The sequence below is a fragment of the Melampsora larici-populina genome, assembly GCF_000204055.1.
Source record: "Melampsora larici-populina 98AG31 unplaced genomic scaffold MELLAscaffold_2, whole genome shotgun sequence".
Taxonomy (NCBI): Eukaryota; Fungi; Basidiomycota; class Pucciniomycetes; order Pucciniales; family Melampsoraceae; genus Melampsora; species Melampsora laricis-populina.
The window spans coordinates 1,919,276-1,936,252 of NW_006768766.1; the positions used below are offsets into that span (position 1 = coordinate 1,919,276).

The following is a 16,977-nucleotide window of genomic DNA, read 5'->3' on the forward strand; positions in this document are numbered from 1 at the left end:
AATCCGGTCTTTGTTCATCATCATTTGGAGCGCTTCGAGTTCGCCTTTTAGTGGAAGACATTTCGTTTATTTATTGAAGTCTTCCTCATTGAATAGACACGTTCAAAACTCTTGAAGCGATGACTGATCAGTGTTTTTCCGATAAAGTCAAGACATCCTCGATTTTGGTTTTCAAGCTGCATGGATGTCACAGACGACCGTTGAGCCGACCTCCGCAGTCTTTTATGAAATTCCAAAAGCACTCTTTTTGAGCTCAAGGGAAACTTTTTGTTTTGATTGCAAAAGTAAAAGTTGAGTAGATAGAAAGATGAACAAGAAGTAAAATCAAAACATAAGTCAAGAAGAGAAAATTTCGTATTCCGATACGGAAAAGTTGTATTAGTACAGATTCCCACCACCAAAACCTCAATCTGCTCCTCACCAAGAAACTCGACATTACAGGTAAGTCCCTCTACTCGCTAAGGCTCGCTCACGAGGTAGAGGGATCTTAGTTAAGTTAGCTCCTGGAGCATGTATCACTTTCTGTTCCAATCAACCTCCCTACATATCTTTTTTCCTTGCTTCTTGGTACATATCATTCTTAGAAATTGAGCCAAATCCAAACATGGCACTTTTCAATATGAAACCTTTGTCAATATGATCAGATAATGTAAATGATATAACCCTTCCATGTGAAAGATTCCTTAAACCCAGCATGACCAGATCACCAGATCACCAGTTTTCCCAATGAGTCAAATAAATCCCACAAATCATCAAATCTTGACTCTTGTAAAAAATCAAACCAATCAAACCAACCACTTTACAACCTTTAATTAGAAACCAAGTATTTCAGGGTGATGACATAGGGGGGGGGTCAAAACCAGTCTTCACCCTTCCCAAAAGAAAATTATTCAACTTATTCCCCAAGTTTGATTGTGTGAATCTGGATCAGCCTTGTTGGTTATCCTTTAATAATTCCCTAAAATAAAAAAGTGAGAATACATAAAAATTCAATTATCAAAAAAAACTCAACATAAAAGTTTAAAGGAAAATAAACACTTCATGTAAAATAAACACTTCTTTTTTGTAGCTACAAAGCAAATCAAAAAAACACACACACGTACTAAAAATCTAAGAAGAAGAAAACTTCAAAAAAAACTTAGTTAAAGAAGGTAAATAGTCTAAAGATCAAAGAGAGAAAACTTGATGATGTTCAACAAAAAGAAAAAGAAGAAAACTAATAATAAAAGAGTGATAGAGAGAGAAATCGAATGAATAAATCAATGAAAAAAATAAATGAATGATAAAAAAAAACAATTGTCCAAACCAATAAATAAAAATAAAATAATTGAATAAAAAAAAAGAATAATAAACTCAATAAATCACAAAAAAGAAAAAAGTCCAACCCTGCTGAGATCCAACGCTTTTCAAAACTCCTCAATCCTTAACCATTGAAGGAATCCCACTCACAACCTTAACCAAAGGAGAATACAAAGCTCCTTGATTAGAATGATGAGTGATCAAACTATTAGAAGGTAATCCAATCTTCTCATCATCATTTCGTCTCATGATTCCATTCTGATTAACTAACTCGCTTGATTTTTTTCGATCTAATTCCACTTTAGCATAATAAGCTCCTCCGATTAATGTTAAGGTGATTCCAAACAGATTAGTAGGTGTGATCACTAAATTGAATATAAAGATTGCTAAGACGATCGTTAGAACTTGTTTCACATTAGCTAAATTGAAAAACAACCAAAAAAGAAAATCAAATTCAAAACTTCAATTTCAATTTCATTTAATAATGTTTGAGTAAGGAAAGAAAAGGACTGACCAGCAACAGTCATGGTAAGTGCACTAGTCTTTTTATTAGCCGTAAAACTAACCACATTCAACCCAAAGGCAATAAGTCCATTAATCACCAAAGCCAAAGCTTTCTTTCGATCCATCTGATTAGCCCCAAACTCTCTAACTCGATCCATCTCACCTGTCCAATAACTCCAAACCACACATTGAATAAACGCCAAGGGTGACATTCTCAATAACAAATCTAATGGATTCAACTTTAACTTTCCAACTTGAATCAAATTCGTAATCACCGTCTTAAAGGAAGCTAAGATGGTACCTAATAAAGTTAAAATCAAACCCCATGTGGTCCATCCGTAATCTCCATAGGTTGAGAATCCTACACCGGCTACGACTATGAAGAGTGATAGATAAGTTTGAAGAGGATATGATTTATGAAAATAAAAGATTGATAAGATGATCGTAAAGAGTGGTGTAGTAGCTCTAACAACTTGATGAAACTGATTTTCCCCCCCCCCACACACACAAAAGACCAAGAAAAAATAACACGAATCAGTCAAACTTTGAAAAACCAAAAAGGGGTAGAAATCGAACTCACAGGAACAGTCACCAAATGTAAACTCAAGTTAGAGACGGCAATATTAACGGTATAAAGCACACTAAAAGCCACCAGAATCCCACTTTCTCTTCTGTTCAATCTAGCAGACTTAAACAAACCACGGTTCAAAGCAAACTGAGATCCAACAGTCGATGCCAAAGCATGAATACCGGTCAAGGTCCAAGGAAACGGAAAGCCTAACAAGACTCGTTTGTTATAGATCGTAAGACCTAAATTGAAGGCGAAATAATAAATCAACCAAGCTGTGGATGAATCGAATTTAGATGAGACAGGTGGGCTGAGTTTAGTATAAGGAGATGGATGAGACGAGTTGGTGAGTCCTAATGGTAAGGAAGCTGAGTGTTTCGAAAGATCAATATCAGTATCAAAAAGAGAATAGATAAAGAAGGTTTAGAGTGAGATGGACTGACTACTTTTGGGTAAAGAAGCTAAAGAGGAAGGAGGTGGGTTTGAATAGAATGGACGAATAGGTTGATGGTTTAGAAGAAGTTTAGTAGATGTAGTAGGAATCGAATGTTTAAGATCGATTGAAAGACGATCTTTTGAAGCGGATCTAGTGATCGTATTAGGATGTTGATTGAAAGAAGTAGAAGAAGATCTAGGTTTGTTGGGAGTCAGATTATAATCCATGATGTTATGATTGAGTTGATCAGTAGGTGTAGATCTTTGTAGTTGGATTGACCAATCTTGATGAAGTTGTTGATTTGATTTTGAGATTGAAGAAGAAGGAGAAGAAGTAGTTGAAGTTGAATTAGAAGTAGGTGAATGAGATGAAGTAGATTGAGATGAATCAATGGAATCTGAGATTGAAGTTGAGATTAAAGAGAATGATAAGTTTTGATTTTGATTTGGAATTGAAGTCGTCATTTGAGTTGAGAATGATCAGTTGAGTCTTGATGGTCTTGATGATGATGATGATGATGATGATGATGAATGGTGAAATGGTGATAGTCTTCTTCTTGTTGTTGGTTTGGTAGTGAGGATGATGGAGTGAATGATTTTGATTTTACTAATTTTGGTCAACACACTTTGATTTCTATTTTTAACTTTCTTTCAATTTCTGACCTGATTTTCACTTTCACTTTCACTTTCATCAACACTTTTTACTTTTCTCATCAAAGCTCATCAAACTTGGAATAACAATCATCATTTTCGATCTCCAACCCTCACACCTTTTTAGGTTGCCCAGAGTTACACAGTTTGAAAAAGAAACCCCCAACATCTTGATGAGATCTTATCAAGAACAAATACATTTCAAAAACTTCAATTTTTTCATTGTTCGATCCAACTACAAATCAAAATTCAAAAGTATGTTGACACGTACAACCAAAGAAGCTTTAAAGAAGCCAGATAACATTGATAGATAAGAAATATACATACCTTGTGATTTGTACAGTGGGTCACAATGATCAAAAAGTTACAGTTTTTATCTTTTATTTTCCAGAAATTGGATTTCTGCAATTATGAAAACCTACCACAAACCCTGTTGAACATCACCTCCTGTATTCTTCCTATAGAACTACTGGCATAGGATCCCAAAAAGTCAATGAAAATTGTCATCTAGCAAAGATGGTACGGTCTATAATCTCATGGTTCAAGAGATATGGCACAGTTGAATGGTCCAAACCGATATTTCCACTCAAAAAAACTTGACTAATTATAATAATTGACATCTACTGCAAGACATTCAATGGTCACAAATTTTCAGCTATTGAACAGCTTACTACCAACTCAACTATACTATCATCAAGTATGCCATCCAACAGTTTTTGAAGAACTGTGGCTTCAAGTCTTTTTCTATGGACATCACACCATTCTACAATTATCAGAATTTCAAAAACCTACTAGAATTTGTAAAGCTCAATAGAACCTGGACTATGGGTCACTGGAGATTGATGGTCTGAAACAATGAATGAACTTCCAGCATTGGAATGGAAAATTTCTGGGGGCTAAGCATTCACAACAAACAGCTAGAGAAAGGTATCAGCAAGACTGTTTAGTTGCTTACCACTTGTCAAGTTGTTCAAGTGTGATGGAATTGGGTGGATTCTATGCCACAACCAAGCTTGGTATAGTGATATATGGAGCCCTGGAAGGATAATTTCTGAAGACTCATGCATCAAAAAATCATGAAAGCTATCATTTTGCACTTCTTCAAGAATTGGTCAGAAGCACTTGGTCTCATCTTGATGGAGGAGAGTTTACTAATACTATGCTTGATGACTCACATTTTTGGAATGATCAAGTTTACATTGTCAAGTTAATATGCTCACTTCTATCACTGGACCTTAATGCAATTGCAATCATCTGTGATCACCACACTGCCATCAATTTTTGCAGCAGATCAAATCAGACATTGATTCAATGTTTTAGTTGTTTCAATGGTGCCAATCCAATAACATGAAGTTGCCTGAGATCACCAGGTGAGGTTTGGCCCTCAGAGGCTATACAGTTGGTGTCAAAGAAGAACATCTGATCCTGATGTATCATCTCTCACATAATTTAGATGGTTTTTGTCCAGGATCCTCTCATCTACAAGAGGGGGGAGACTGAGAATGGTGGTCAAATATGTGTCATCATTATGGGTTGAGCATGTTATAAGATACAGGTAATCCTGGTGAATAGTAACTCAAGACACTGTATCAGCCTACCTGGAGTGAGTGAAATACTACAATGTTTGAAAATGTTGTACAAAACAAAGTTGCAGATGCACCCTTCCTACACCAGTATCAAAGAATCAATCTTGTTGATTACAAGATTATGAGCATCAATAAGAACAAGGGAGAGCATCAGATACCTTAGCTTCAACATGCCTTTAGTACTTTGAGCCTTTGAAAGCAGAGGCTCACTACTGATGTGCTAGTCAATTATGAATTGAAGATAATTGAACTTATTGATAATGTTTTGAATGACTATGAATGATAGTTGAATTTAATTCAACAACAATCTTGGTGGATTTGTAATGTAGGAGCTGGATTTATGGTGCCTACATCCTCCAATATGCCTATTTGAGAACCTGTGCACCTATCCCAGTGTCTGCATCAAGCATTACATTTGTAGACACCATGGTGGAGCACCTAGACCTCAATTGTGTTCATTTAAAACCTTGCGTGTCACATTTTCACCTAGCACATGCACTCCCAAGACCATTCACTCTGAAACATTAAGTCACAAGGATGATTTTTGACCAAAATGAATTTTCCAGTTATGAGAATGCTTTTTGAGTTACAAAAATGATATTTCAAGTTACAAGAATGCTTTTTGGGTTACAAAAATGATCTTTCAAGTCAAAAGAATTCTTTTTGGGTTACAAGAATGATGTTTTAGTCACTCAAGAAGACTCAAGATAACATTTGAGTAACTGGTAATATCATTTATGTAATTATGGTTCTCAAACCTGTGCAAGAACTGTGCAAGACCGACGTGCAAGATCCGTGCAAGATTTCTTGCACCAATCTTGCGCATTAAATTTTTTGACGACCCCAGCTATTTTGTTCCAACTGGTACGAAAACCGTGCGAGACCGACGTGCAAGTTCCGTGCAAGTTCCGTGCAAGTTCTATTCATGTCTTGCACAGAAGTTGCTCGAAACTTGCACAAATTTTTGCATAGGTTTGAGAACCATAAATTTGAAAAGCATTGTTGTATGTCAAAATACCATCCTTGTAGCTTGAAATATCAATTTTCCAACATGGAAAGCATTGTTGTAATCCAAAATACCATCCTTTCAACTTGATTTTTGTTTTCCTAAATCAAAATATCATTTTCACAACTCAAAATTCATTCTTGTAACTCAGAATATTATTGTTTTCACTTGAAAAGCATTCTTGTAGCTTAAGATATCATTTTTGGAACTTGAAAGGCTTTCTTGTAACTCAAAATGTCATTTTTGTAGCTCAAAAAGCACACTTATAACTCAATTTTGTAGAGAAAATGGTGTGAAAATGTGTTATGAAAGGTTTTAAATGACCAAAATCAAGATGTAGGCACTCCATTAAGGCGCCCACAAATGCAAAGCTTGACATAGGCACTGGGATAGTTGCCTGGTTGCTCAAACAGACTGGGAGAGAAAACAAAAATAGGTTTTGTAACTGCAACAGCTTTTTGAAAAAAAAATCTTTCTTGAAACAGCTGCCAATAAGCCTTTCAATTTGTGATTACTGAAACTTGTCAGTGAAATGGATATAAACTTGTACCCTTGTTATCTCATCATCAGACTATTCTACATACCATGAATATGCCAAACCTCATAAATTCTCATTTCCTAGCAAAATGGTAATTAAAATCACTTTCTGAAAAACTACTGGAGTTTCCCTCACACTCATCACAATCAAACTTCAGGCAGGAAAATAAGGTCAAGAAGATGTAATACTACAAAATGTTATTGGAGGTGACAAAAAACATCTGAAATACAACAACTTTATTTGTATACCCACTCAATTGTCTTCATGGCCTTCTTGCCCCATTTTTGATCTTGATTTTTTCTTCACAATCCAAACAACAGATGTACAATAGAAATCAGGGCTTGGTAAAAGTATAGACCAAATGGTATAGGTTTTGCATAAGTTTCAACCATATTCAGACATATTCAATTAAAAAATATGTAGCAATGTTGAATGAATGATCATTTATCCATAAACAGGAGAGTAAAAGAACTTTGTGAAAGAAGAGGAACTTGTACTGATAGTCATAAGAATAGAGACACAATGACCTGGTTGGTAAACAGTTCATTGCATCTTGTAGTCATTTACCTTGCAAATGTCTGCTCCAAACATTTTGTAATTCCTCATAGGCATTGAAATGGGACCCCTTGATTTGAGACTCTGTGGGGGAACAGGTTTTGACAGCCTGGTTGCTCAAGTTAACCACAACAATACAGACTCAAGAAACAGAGAGAATTTGTGATCATGTAGCGGCAAAGGCGTGTGATTTGTTGTGAATATGTTTCCTTAAATCTCTTTATAACCTTACAGAATGATCCCTTCACCAATGTTGTACCACAAATAGTGTCCAAAGTGAGTCTCTTGTATTGTAGAGCATAGAGCAAACAAACAATAGCTTTGCTTGTTATTTCAAAGAGTGAATTAGTTGAATGACATCGGTAGACTTCCTCTCATTGCCAGTGGCCAATGTTTCACATGTGGGCCTTTCCAATAGCAACACCATTTTCTGACTGTGTGCTGCACTGCACATTTCTACTTTTCGAGAGAACCTGGTGTGAAGTTGGAGTGTATGCAATTTTATCATGGGTTTTCAGTTAATGAGTGGTCGTACTATGGGTATAGTGAGGTATGATCGATATGTACGTGTCAAAGAAGGTCAAAGAGCACCTTCATCACTTCGATCCACTCAACTCACTATACCGACATCATCTTCTCAACAAGCTCATTGTAACCTCACTTGGTCTTTCAAACTCAACGACACCTGATTTACCTTAGAGTAAAGCAGCATGAACTTCAGCGTGGAGGTACGTTGGACTTCCTTACCGTTCTCCTAAGATACAGGCCGAAGAACTTGATCGAACTAAGCCTTATCCCCTCTTCGTCCAACCTATCATCCTCTTGAACTCTGTGGCGATGGTTCTAATGGCAGGATGTCGAAGATCGTGATGGAGCTAGACTCTCGTAAGATTTAAATCGACAAATTGCCCTCAAATCATTGATCATGTTCACACAAAGCTGAAGACTAACCATGGACTCCCTCTACCCTCTTCAGCTGGAACGTCTGGCCTGGATCAAGACTCGAAAGTACAAGGATTGTAGTCCCCATAGCTGCACTTTATACTCCCCTCAAACAGCGTGACGATCTACCTCCAGTTCTCTACGAGCCCGTCACCTGTAAACCTCCTTGTCGGGCTATTCTCAATCCGTATTGTCAGATCGATGTGAGGGGAAAGCTATGGATTTGTCCCTTCTGCCTTCAAAGAAATGCTTTTCCACCTCACTACAAAGACATCTCGACCACTAATCTGCCAGCTGAGCTCTTACCGAAATACACAACGATCGAATACACACTCAACCGACCAGCACAAATCCCCCCCATCTTCTTATATGTTGTTGATACTTGCTTAGATGAAGAGGATTTGAAGGCTCTGAGGGCAGAGTTGGTCATCAGTTTGAGTCTGTTACCACCTACTGCTTTAGTCGGCTTGATCACATTCGGAACGATGGTAAGAGTCTTTTGCACTTTGAAGTATTAGCTATCTGGTCTTGATAAATCTTTCTGATTTACTTCGATTTGGATCTACAGGCTCAAGTCCACGAGCTTGGGTATGGAGAATGCCCTAAATCTTTTGTATTCCGAGGCACAAAGGACTATTCTCCTAAACAAATTCAAGACATGTTAGGTCTTGGACTCTCAGCAGGGGCCATTCGACCACCCAATGCTCCCATGCCGCCACCAACTCAACATGGTGCGACTCGGTTTTTGCTCCCTGTTCAACAAGTTGAATTCTCTCTTACCGGAATCTTGGAGCAGCTTCAAAGAGATCCTTGGCCGGTTGATAGTGACAAACGTCCACAGAGGTGCACTGGTGTGGCTGTCAGCGTAGCAGTAGGATTGTTGGAAGTAAATCTATTTCTTTATGTTTCATGTCAATAGCTAGATCTATTTCTGACCTGTTTGCAATTTTCATCCTCACAGACTACTTTCCCCAATACTGGAGCTCGCATTATGCTCTTCGCCGGTGGCCCCCCTTCACAGGGTCCAGGCCAGGTCGTGAGCACGGAATTGAAGGAACCTATCCGATCCCATCACGATATTGATCGTGATAATGTCAAATACTTCAAACGAGCTTGCAAGTTCTACGAGGCCTTGTCAAAACGAGCCTCAGCTAACGGCCACGCGATCGATATCTTTGCTGGGTGTCTGGATCAGGTTGGGCTGTTAGAAATGAGATCGTTGGCAAACGCAACCAATGGGTTTATGATTCTATCAGATTCATTCACTACCTCGATTTTCCGACAATCTTTCCAAAAGCTTTTTGAGAAAGATGACGAAGGACAATTGAAGATGGGTTTCAACGCGACATTTGATGTTCAGACCACTAAAGAACTTAAAGTCTCAGGGTTGATTGGACATGCAGTCTCAGCCAATAAAAAGTCGGCTTGTGTGGGAGAAACTGAGATTGGAATCGGACAAACATCAGCTTGGAAGATTTGCTCATTAACTCCACGGACTTCGAATGCTGTTTATTTTGAGGTTGTTACTCCGGCCGGCCAACCTCTTGCGCCTAATTCAAGAGGTTGTGTTCAATTTGTCACTCACTATCAACACGCTTCTGGTCAATTTCGGTTACGAGTCACCACGTTGGCACGAGTATTCGCCGAAGCGGGCAATCCGATCATCTCTACATCTTTCGATCAAGAGGCAGCTGCCGTTTTAATGGCTAGGATTGCTGTCTTCAAGGCCGAGATAGACGATTCGCCTGATGTATTGAGATGGTTAGATCGAATGTTAATCCGACTTTGTCAGAAGTTTGCCGATTATAGAAAGGAGGAACCTAGCAGTTTCAGATTGTCAGATGGATTTAGTATCTATCCTCAATTCATGTTTCATTTGCGGAGGAGTCAATTCCTTCAAGTGTTTAACAATTCGCCTGATGAAACAGCTTTTTATAGGTTGGTGATCATTTTCTGTTCTTACATTCCTAAACTGGAGTGATCGTCGAAACTGATAGTGTTCATGACGTCCCAACAGACACATTCTTAATGCCGAAGATGTAAACAATTCACTGGTAGCAATTCAGCCGACATTGATGTCATACGGACTCGATACCGAACCCACGCCAGTACTCTTAGACTCAGTCTCGATCCAAGACAATACTATCCTTTTACTTGATACATTCTTCCACATTTTAATCTTCCATGGTGCTACGATTGCTCAATGGCGTAAAGCTGGTTATCAAGAGCAAGAAGATTACGCTAACCTAAAGGAATTGCTTCAAAGGCCAAAAGATGATGCAGCTGTTGGTTAACATTCTTTGAAGTCTGATTTTAAGTTTTTGTGTACTGATAATGGACTTTTTTTTCTCTAGGATCTTCTGTCTGATCGATTCCCTGTACCGCGATATATTGTGTGTGATCAGAATGGATCACAAGCTAGATTTTTGTTATCGAAATTGAACCCTTCCACTACGCATGCAAGTGGTGGTGGAATGTATGGTCAGCAGGGTGCAGGCGGTAGTATGATCTTTACGGATGATGTCTCTCTACAAATCTTTATGGAACATCTCAAGAAGTTTGTGGATTCCATTCTGTATATTGGTATCTATTCCCCGTCGAGGATTTTGAATTGACGAGATGTTTTTTTGGTACAGGTTGGCAGTCAGTGGTTCAAATTAGAGAATAGAGGAACAGTGAAAGCAGTTTTCTCAGCTTTGAGACATAGATTTGGACCAAAGGTCTTCCTGCTCTGGTTCTTCAATCATCGAGTGGTTCGAATACGAAAGTAATGCTAGAGATTGTTTGAGTTTTGTTTGTTTCTTTTTGCAACTTGTGTGGTAATAAGATCGGATGTGACTTTTTACTTATAAAAGGTAAGCATGCGAAAAAAGGTGACTCGAGGTAGTTTGGAGCAAAGATTTTGGAGGGTAGTTTGGTTGGAAGGGATGTTTTGTTTTTGAATTGCTGAATAAGCAACTGTTATAAGTTGATATGAAGAAACGAAGAACTGACGTAGACCTTTGAAGAGCGTAAAAATGAATAATCAATTGTGAGCAATCCAGATGAGAATCGTGCGGATTCTCTTTCCAGTATGCTTTGACTCTGATTATGAGACTGAGACATGAGGGGTTTGAAGAGTTCAACTTCTTGTGGTACAGCTGATCAAGGTATACAGTTACTTGATATAACTAAATCTTAAACCAAACCGTGAGACTCGGAAACAATGGCAAGACTGGGACTGATCAGCACTTGAAAGAGTGCCATCGACAACCCAGAATCAGAGTGAACTCTTTTGAGTGGACAATTGGATAATTTGCATTTCAGGTCAACAGATTGCGTGTTTGAAGAGAATGTAAAAGGAAGAGAGTTGAAAGGAAGGGGATACATTAAACAATTGACAAATGCAAAAATGTCCTTTTTAAAGGTATGATGTCAGCCAGGGCTGGATTTCTTTTATAAAACTGCTTTCAAAGCTCATCACTAGATATTCGATTAACACAAGTGGATATGGTTTGATTTGCCTTGCTCGATCTACAGAATGAAGGAGTCTTGAAGCAATGGTTGAATAAATTCAAAGGCTTCATCTCTAAGAGCGTGAAGACGGTCTTAGGAGGAAATAGTCCACTAGGCAGTCCTAACCACGAGCGCTTGGTTGGAACATTTACCAATGCTTCAAGTGCAGCTTTTAGACGGACTACATACTTCATTCCATCTGGACATCCGTCAACTTCAGATCCATCCAATCCTAATCCGAACTTGAAACTATTCTCAAGTCCGATCCTAGCACCTACCCCGATGGAAGCTTCCAGATTGACCACCTCCAACATGATCCCAAAATTGAATTGTGGCTTCAAATCTTGGACAACACTGAGCTCTACTGGCTCGATGTTAAAGCTAGGCTTGTGAAGAGTAATGAAGGGTTTTATAGGTGAGGAACTGCTAAGGGACGGATCTGCATGAGCGTCAATTGTGGTGTCCATACGTTCCCACTCTATATCAGCTCCAAAGGTTGTACTGGCTGTGCCTTGGAAAGCGATAGTTGAACTAGTGACCAGCCTTACTTCCGGTCCGATTGTGATGATCTAGAAATAAGAAGTGGATATCGTCAGGTCAAAGGACTCTCTTGTGAATGTGGGATGAAATGATCACAATTCCTCACATTTGGAATCGACAATCCTGTCAATCCAGCCGATATAACCGGGATATTTCCTAATTCAAACTCGACCCTTCCCTTCACATCCACTTTCAAATCCACGCGAGCTTTCATTCTTCCAGTGATCCTGGCATTCATCCTTCGACGACCGCGCCTACAAAATGCAAAGCGATGAGACCGTAAGGTATCAAGCGAAATCCAACTTCTTGGAGTCAAATTTCCATGAACCGGTTTGAAATTCTCCTCCGAACAAACATCGGCTTCAGAAATTGAAGCATTGGTTAAGGTTTTAATAGAACTTTCAATTTCATCTTCAGTGATCCGAACAGTCTCCTTCACAAGACCGAGAACTTGCAACTTCGTCTCTGGTGATAGCCCATCATTGATTGAAACATAAAGTTCTCCTTCTGCAACAGCTGTAAGTTTTTGAGCTTTATGTTTTGTTGCTAATGCAGCTTGTCTGATTGATTCCTTAACTTTGAGGCTTTCGGCCTCATCGGTTGGCGGATTTTGGGTGTATTCCGAAAGTTTTTGAATGAATTGCGAAAAGGCGTCAGATAGTTCACGACTCAAGATTGTGAACCATCTCAAAGTAGATTGTTTGGAGGATCTTGCTACCGTTCGTAAGCTCTCTTTCAACTTTCGTTCAGCTTTAGAAAGTGAAAGGACGATTTTGATGGATGAATTGATTCCAACGTTTATGATTCGACTTCCAGTTTCAAGGATTAGATGAACTCTAGCGTGAAAGTAAGAATCTCTTAACGTGATTTCGACTGAATGATTATCTTCTTCCCATACTGTTAAAGGTATTTCACTTTCTTTGGCTTCCTTGGTGGTAACATTATAATTGATTGATGGGTTAAAATCAAACTCCGGTGCATCACGAAGTCTACGACGTTGAAGTGAATTCGGTGAATTTGTGTGATGTTCTAGTTGAACTTGATAATCATGTCCAACCATATCCCAACGTGAACGATACCCTGAGAAGCTCATAATTTGATCTGAGTCTGAGTCTAATCTAAGTAGAGAATCAAGTGTGATCGGATGGTATTCCTCATGTCCTTCGAGGTCGTAAGCGCAATCTCCATTCGACCCTTCAGTGATCAGGATGAGAGGCAACTCCCACTCTTCAGCTCGGCGTCTGGCTTCTGTAGAATTGAATTCCAAAGAGATTCCATCTGCAGTACAATGCATTGATCGAATAATTGGATTGTCGAGTACCACAAGCGCTTTATGTCGGAGATGCCATTCCACTGTAGCTAAATATTGTGAATCTTGTGGCTCGCCACCTGATAGTCCATAATGTAACGTCAGATTGTAAGTAGGCTCTGATGCTGCAGTTTCACGTCGAACCGGGGAATCGGGTGATAAAGGATGTAAAGTTCGGTGATCAGGAATCTCTGAGTTGGTTTGAGCCTGGATCGCAATCAACAAGATACTCGAATAGAAAAGTGTGGTCCAAAGTTGACCCCGTGTCAACTGTTGTCGACCTATCGAGCTCCGTCTTTGGAGAAGCATGAATGGGTTTGGCCAAAAGTTAACAGCTGTTAAGAGCTTCGCGGGCTGTGTAGAAAAATGAACGACTGAATGAACGAAGAGGAATGACTGAAGTTGGAATTTATTATCAATTATCGATGAAGGAATGTAATAGATTCTAAGACAGGCCTTGCAAGTCGTATATGGAAGCTAACTGGCATAAGAAATGTTAACAAAAGCTTGCAGGGAAAAGAAAGCGGTGCAATTTGAATCCTGAATGCCAAATATATTTTCCAGCTCTTGGAATTTCTCTAGATTTACACGATCTCGATGAGCATGTCAAGGCTCACACCAATTCTGTGACCGCACAACAGAAATGCATATTTTTTGGGATCCCTATTTTTTTTTTACCTTGAGTTACCAGAGTTGACTCATTGGAACAAGAAAAATATGAAAATGTTTTATTGACGCGTCTCTGAAGGTTATCAATTGAAACCGCGAAACTTTGTCCCATCAAAGGTGGTACAAAACATCAGCTTTCGCCGAGAGGTTCTCTTCCTCAAACTCATATTGTGGAAATACGCCGTCATTTAAACGACATATGTACGGCTTTCGAAAAGATATCAACAGCTGCGAGCGTCTCACCTCGTGGGGCTGATTGAATACCATAATCACGCAAATGAATGCTAGGGACACAGTTCCATATTGAATGTAAATCCCTCGCTGGCGAGTTTGGTGGATGAACTCGGAAAGACTGAGCCAAGCAGAGTTTGCTGAAACCCGTTCGGTCGGGTCAACACGTACTTCAGAGCTGAACATCAGCGTCATACCAATAAATGTTATGGACCCAGCTACATCCTTTTCCGATTCCCTCGCTCGTGAGGATGGTGGCCATGGAACCCGAAAGGTGGAGCGCAAGCAGACACCGCAGGCAGATGATTTGAGATGAACCCCGTTTGACTGAATCTACACATATCTCAGATCCAAGCGATTCCGTGCGCCAAGAGGAGAAAGAGCGAGAAAGGGCCAGTGGAAAGGGCTTTATATGCCTACTCGGTTCTTACACGTGAGAAAGTTCCACCAAAATAAAGGTATTTTTTTCAAAGTGCATAATCGTGAATTGCATAAAACACTAACTGACACTAACTGAAAAAGTCACTGATAGGATCTAGCCTTAGGAGAAGACGGCCATTGATCAGAACAGGTGGAGTTCGTTGTCTGTAGATTCATAGTTGCTAACTTGGAATCAGATTTTTGTATTGTCATCTTCTTGTTGCATATAGAGGCATATAGCCTGATGAAGCCTGATCATTGATGCCGATGGGTTTCAAATCATAACCGACCCGGTGGTAAAGTCATTTTGGATTTTCAAAAAAAAGTAAATCCTCAAAAACCATCATCAACACTCTCAAAAGTACATAGCATCATCGATATCAAAAACCATCAAGCAAGAAGGAAAGCGAATGAGATTGGTTTTACAAAAAGTTAATCGTTTGGTCAGACCCAGTTCCAAGCTCAATCATCTTACTACACACAGCAATCCATTGACCAATTTGGTGAAATCGTTCAGTACAAAACCTAGGTGAGGAATCATTTCCTCAATGTCTGACGAATCATGAAGCAAAGTAAAGCAAAGTAATGAAACTACATAGCTCACATCTAGTTTGGAATGTTTGAATCGATGATGAGGATAAAAGTTTAAGAATGCGAGTGGTACCAGTACCAGTTCGAAGTGATAGTAGGCAATTTGTCTGAATTGTGACTTTTGAAATCGATCAAGACCTTGGACTGACCACCATCGATTCCTGATTTGTTCAATTTTGATATTTCTCAAATTGTAGATTATGCATACCTTTTGATAGATGAGTAAGTCATATTGTCCAACTCTGGTCTGAACAAAAGCCTTCGAGGAGTAAACAACTGTTTTCTATTACTCAGCAAAACCAATACCGCAGCAGTTGTAGATCCTTATGATCCTGAAAAAGTCATGAAGATGGCATCTCAAGAAAAGGTCGAATTGTCGGGAACGATTCTGACAACTCATCATCATGAAGGTAAAGTCACTTTGAACTCTTTTATCACTTCAATTCACTTGATCAATTAACCTTGCAATTTTTGAAATCTCACATATCGCAAACAGATCATTCAGGTGGAAATGCAGAGTTCCAAAAAAGGATGGGCGATCATTGTAAAGTATATGGTGGTAGTAATCAAATTCCAAAATTAACCAATAAAGTAGGAGATAAAGATCAATTCAAGATTGGTGAAGATATTCAAGTGACTTGTTTGGCTACACCTTGTCATACTCAAGATAGTATCTGTTTTTATATTGAAGATGTGAAGAAAAACCAACGTGGAGTCTTTACTGGGTGTGTTACTTTCAAATCGCTCTTGCTATTCAGTCAAAATATAAACTTACTAGTAGTGAATTCAAGTGACACTCTCTTTGTTTCAGGTTGTGGAAGGTTCTTTGAAGGTACTCCTGAAGAAATGGATCATGCTTTAAATAAACAACTTGGATCCTTACCATCGGATACAATCACATATGTAGGACATGAGTACGTTTTCAAACCTTTGACGATCACTTTCACCGTCATGATCACCTATACTTAGCTAAAGTGTTTTTGTCCATTTTTTAAAATATAATAACAGATATACCAAATCTAATGTTGCTTTCTCAGCATCGATTGAACCGAAGAATCAAGCTATTCTAAAGCTTAAAGAATTTTGTCAATCCAATTCAGTTACTACAGGCAAATTTACCATTGGGGATGAAAAGTGAATATTTTTTCTCGTAAGACTATCTCCTTGAATTAACGAATTGATTGATTTTCTTTCGATTGTTTCAGGAACTTCAATGTTTTCATGAGACTCAATGAACCTGAAGTGATTAAATCTACTGATATGAAATCAGAAATTGATGTGATGAAAAAACTAAGAGAGATGAAAAATTCTTTCAAAGGTTAAAATATAATTCCATAGACTTTTTTCTTCTTTATTCCAGATGTACGATCCTACATTATTTAACATCCTTCCTTGAATCATTCATCCACCTAAAAATAAGACTTGAAAGAATTTTGATCATCAACAGAGAAGAATTTGACTTACTAACTAAGATTTGTATCTGTGGGTTATGTAAACCGTACTCTCTTCTGTTTGTTTGCTTTTCACCATGTTCGTGTTGTACTCAGTGTTGTGCTAATCAAGTCAGATCCGAATGATACTGAGCTTCGGCTTTCTATGTGTTTGTCTTTCAGCCAACTAGCCTTTCAAGATTCCTGT

The 16,977-nt window shown here is 38.7% G+C and overlaps 4 protein-coding genes across 4 annotated transcripts; 2 read left to right on the top strand and 2 right to left on the bottom strand.

Moving 5' to 3' along the window:
* Positions 1-967: 967 nt before the first annotated feature.
* On the bottom strand, positions 968-3,373 carry MELLADRAFT_41728 (uncharacterized protein; the record flags this gene model as incomplete). Its single annotated transcript, XM_007404652.1, has 4 exons — positions 968-1,718; positions 1,814-2,285; positions 2,384-2,739; positions 2,815-3,373. The coding sequence occupies 4 exons, from the start codon at positions 3,269-3,271 to the stop codon at positions 1,417-1,419; spliced, it is 1,587 nt and encodes a 528-aa protein (XP_007404714.1).
* A 4,377-nt stretch (positions 3,374-7,750) lies between these two features.
* MELLADRAFT_41731 (uncharacterized protein) lies at positions 7,751-11,097 on the top strand (the record flags this gene model as incomplete). Its single annotated transcript, XM_007404300.1, has 8 exons — positions 7,751-7,870; positions 7,996-8,027; positions 8,119-8,572; positions 8,653-8,970; positions 9,046-10,022; positions 10,102-10,369; positions 10,439-10,641; positions 10,721-11,097. 8 exons carry the CDS (start codon positions 7,853-7,855, stop codon positions 10,743-10,745), a joined length of 2,295 nt encoding a protein of 764 aa, XP_007404362.1.
* Positions 11,098-11,533: 436 nt separating this feature from the next.
* MELLADRAFT_101848 (uncharacterized protein) lies at positions 11,534-14,077 on the bottom strand (the record flags this gene model as incomplete). Its single annotated transcript, XM_007404651.1, has 3 exons — positions 11,534-12,148; positions 12,226-13,782; positions 14,048-14,077. 3 exons carry the CDS (start codon positions 14,075-14,077, stop codon positions 11,534-11,536), a joined length of 2,202 nt encoding a protein of 733 aa, XP_007404713.1.
* A 1,018-nt stretch (positions 14,078-15,095) lies between these two features.
* On the top strand, positions 15,096-16,935 carry MELLADRAFT_46632 (uncharacterized protein; the record flags this gene model as incomplete). The annotated part of the gene is made up of 8 exons (XM_007404301.1): positions 15,096-15,277; positions 15,393-15,433; positions 15,537-15,561; positions 15,634-15,749; positions 15,836-16,064; positions 16,131-16,253; positions 16,348-16,473; positions 16,545-16,935. 8 exons carry the CDS (start codon positions 15,159-15,161, stop codon positions 16,660-16,662), a joined length of 897 nt encoding a protein of 298 aa, XP_007404363.1.
* Positions 16,936-16,977: the final 42 nt, after the last annotated feature.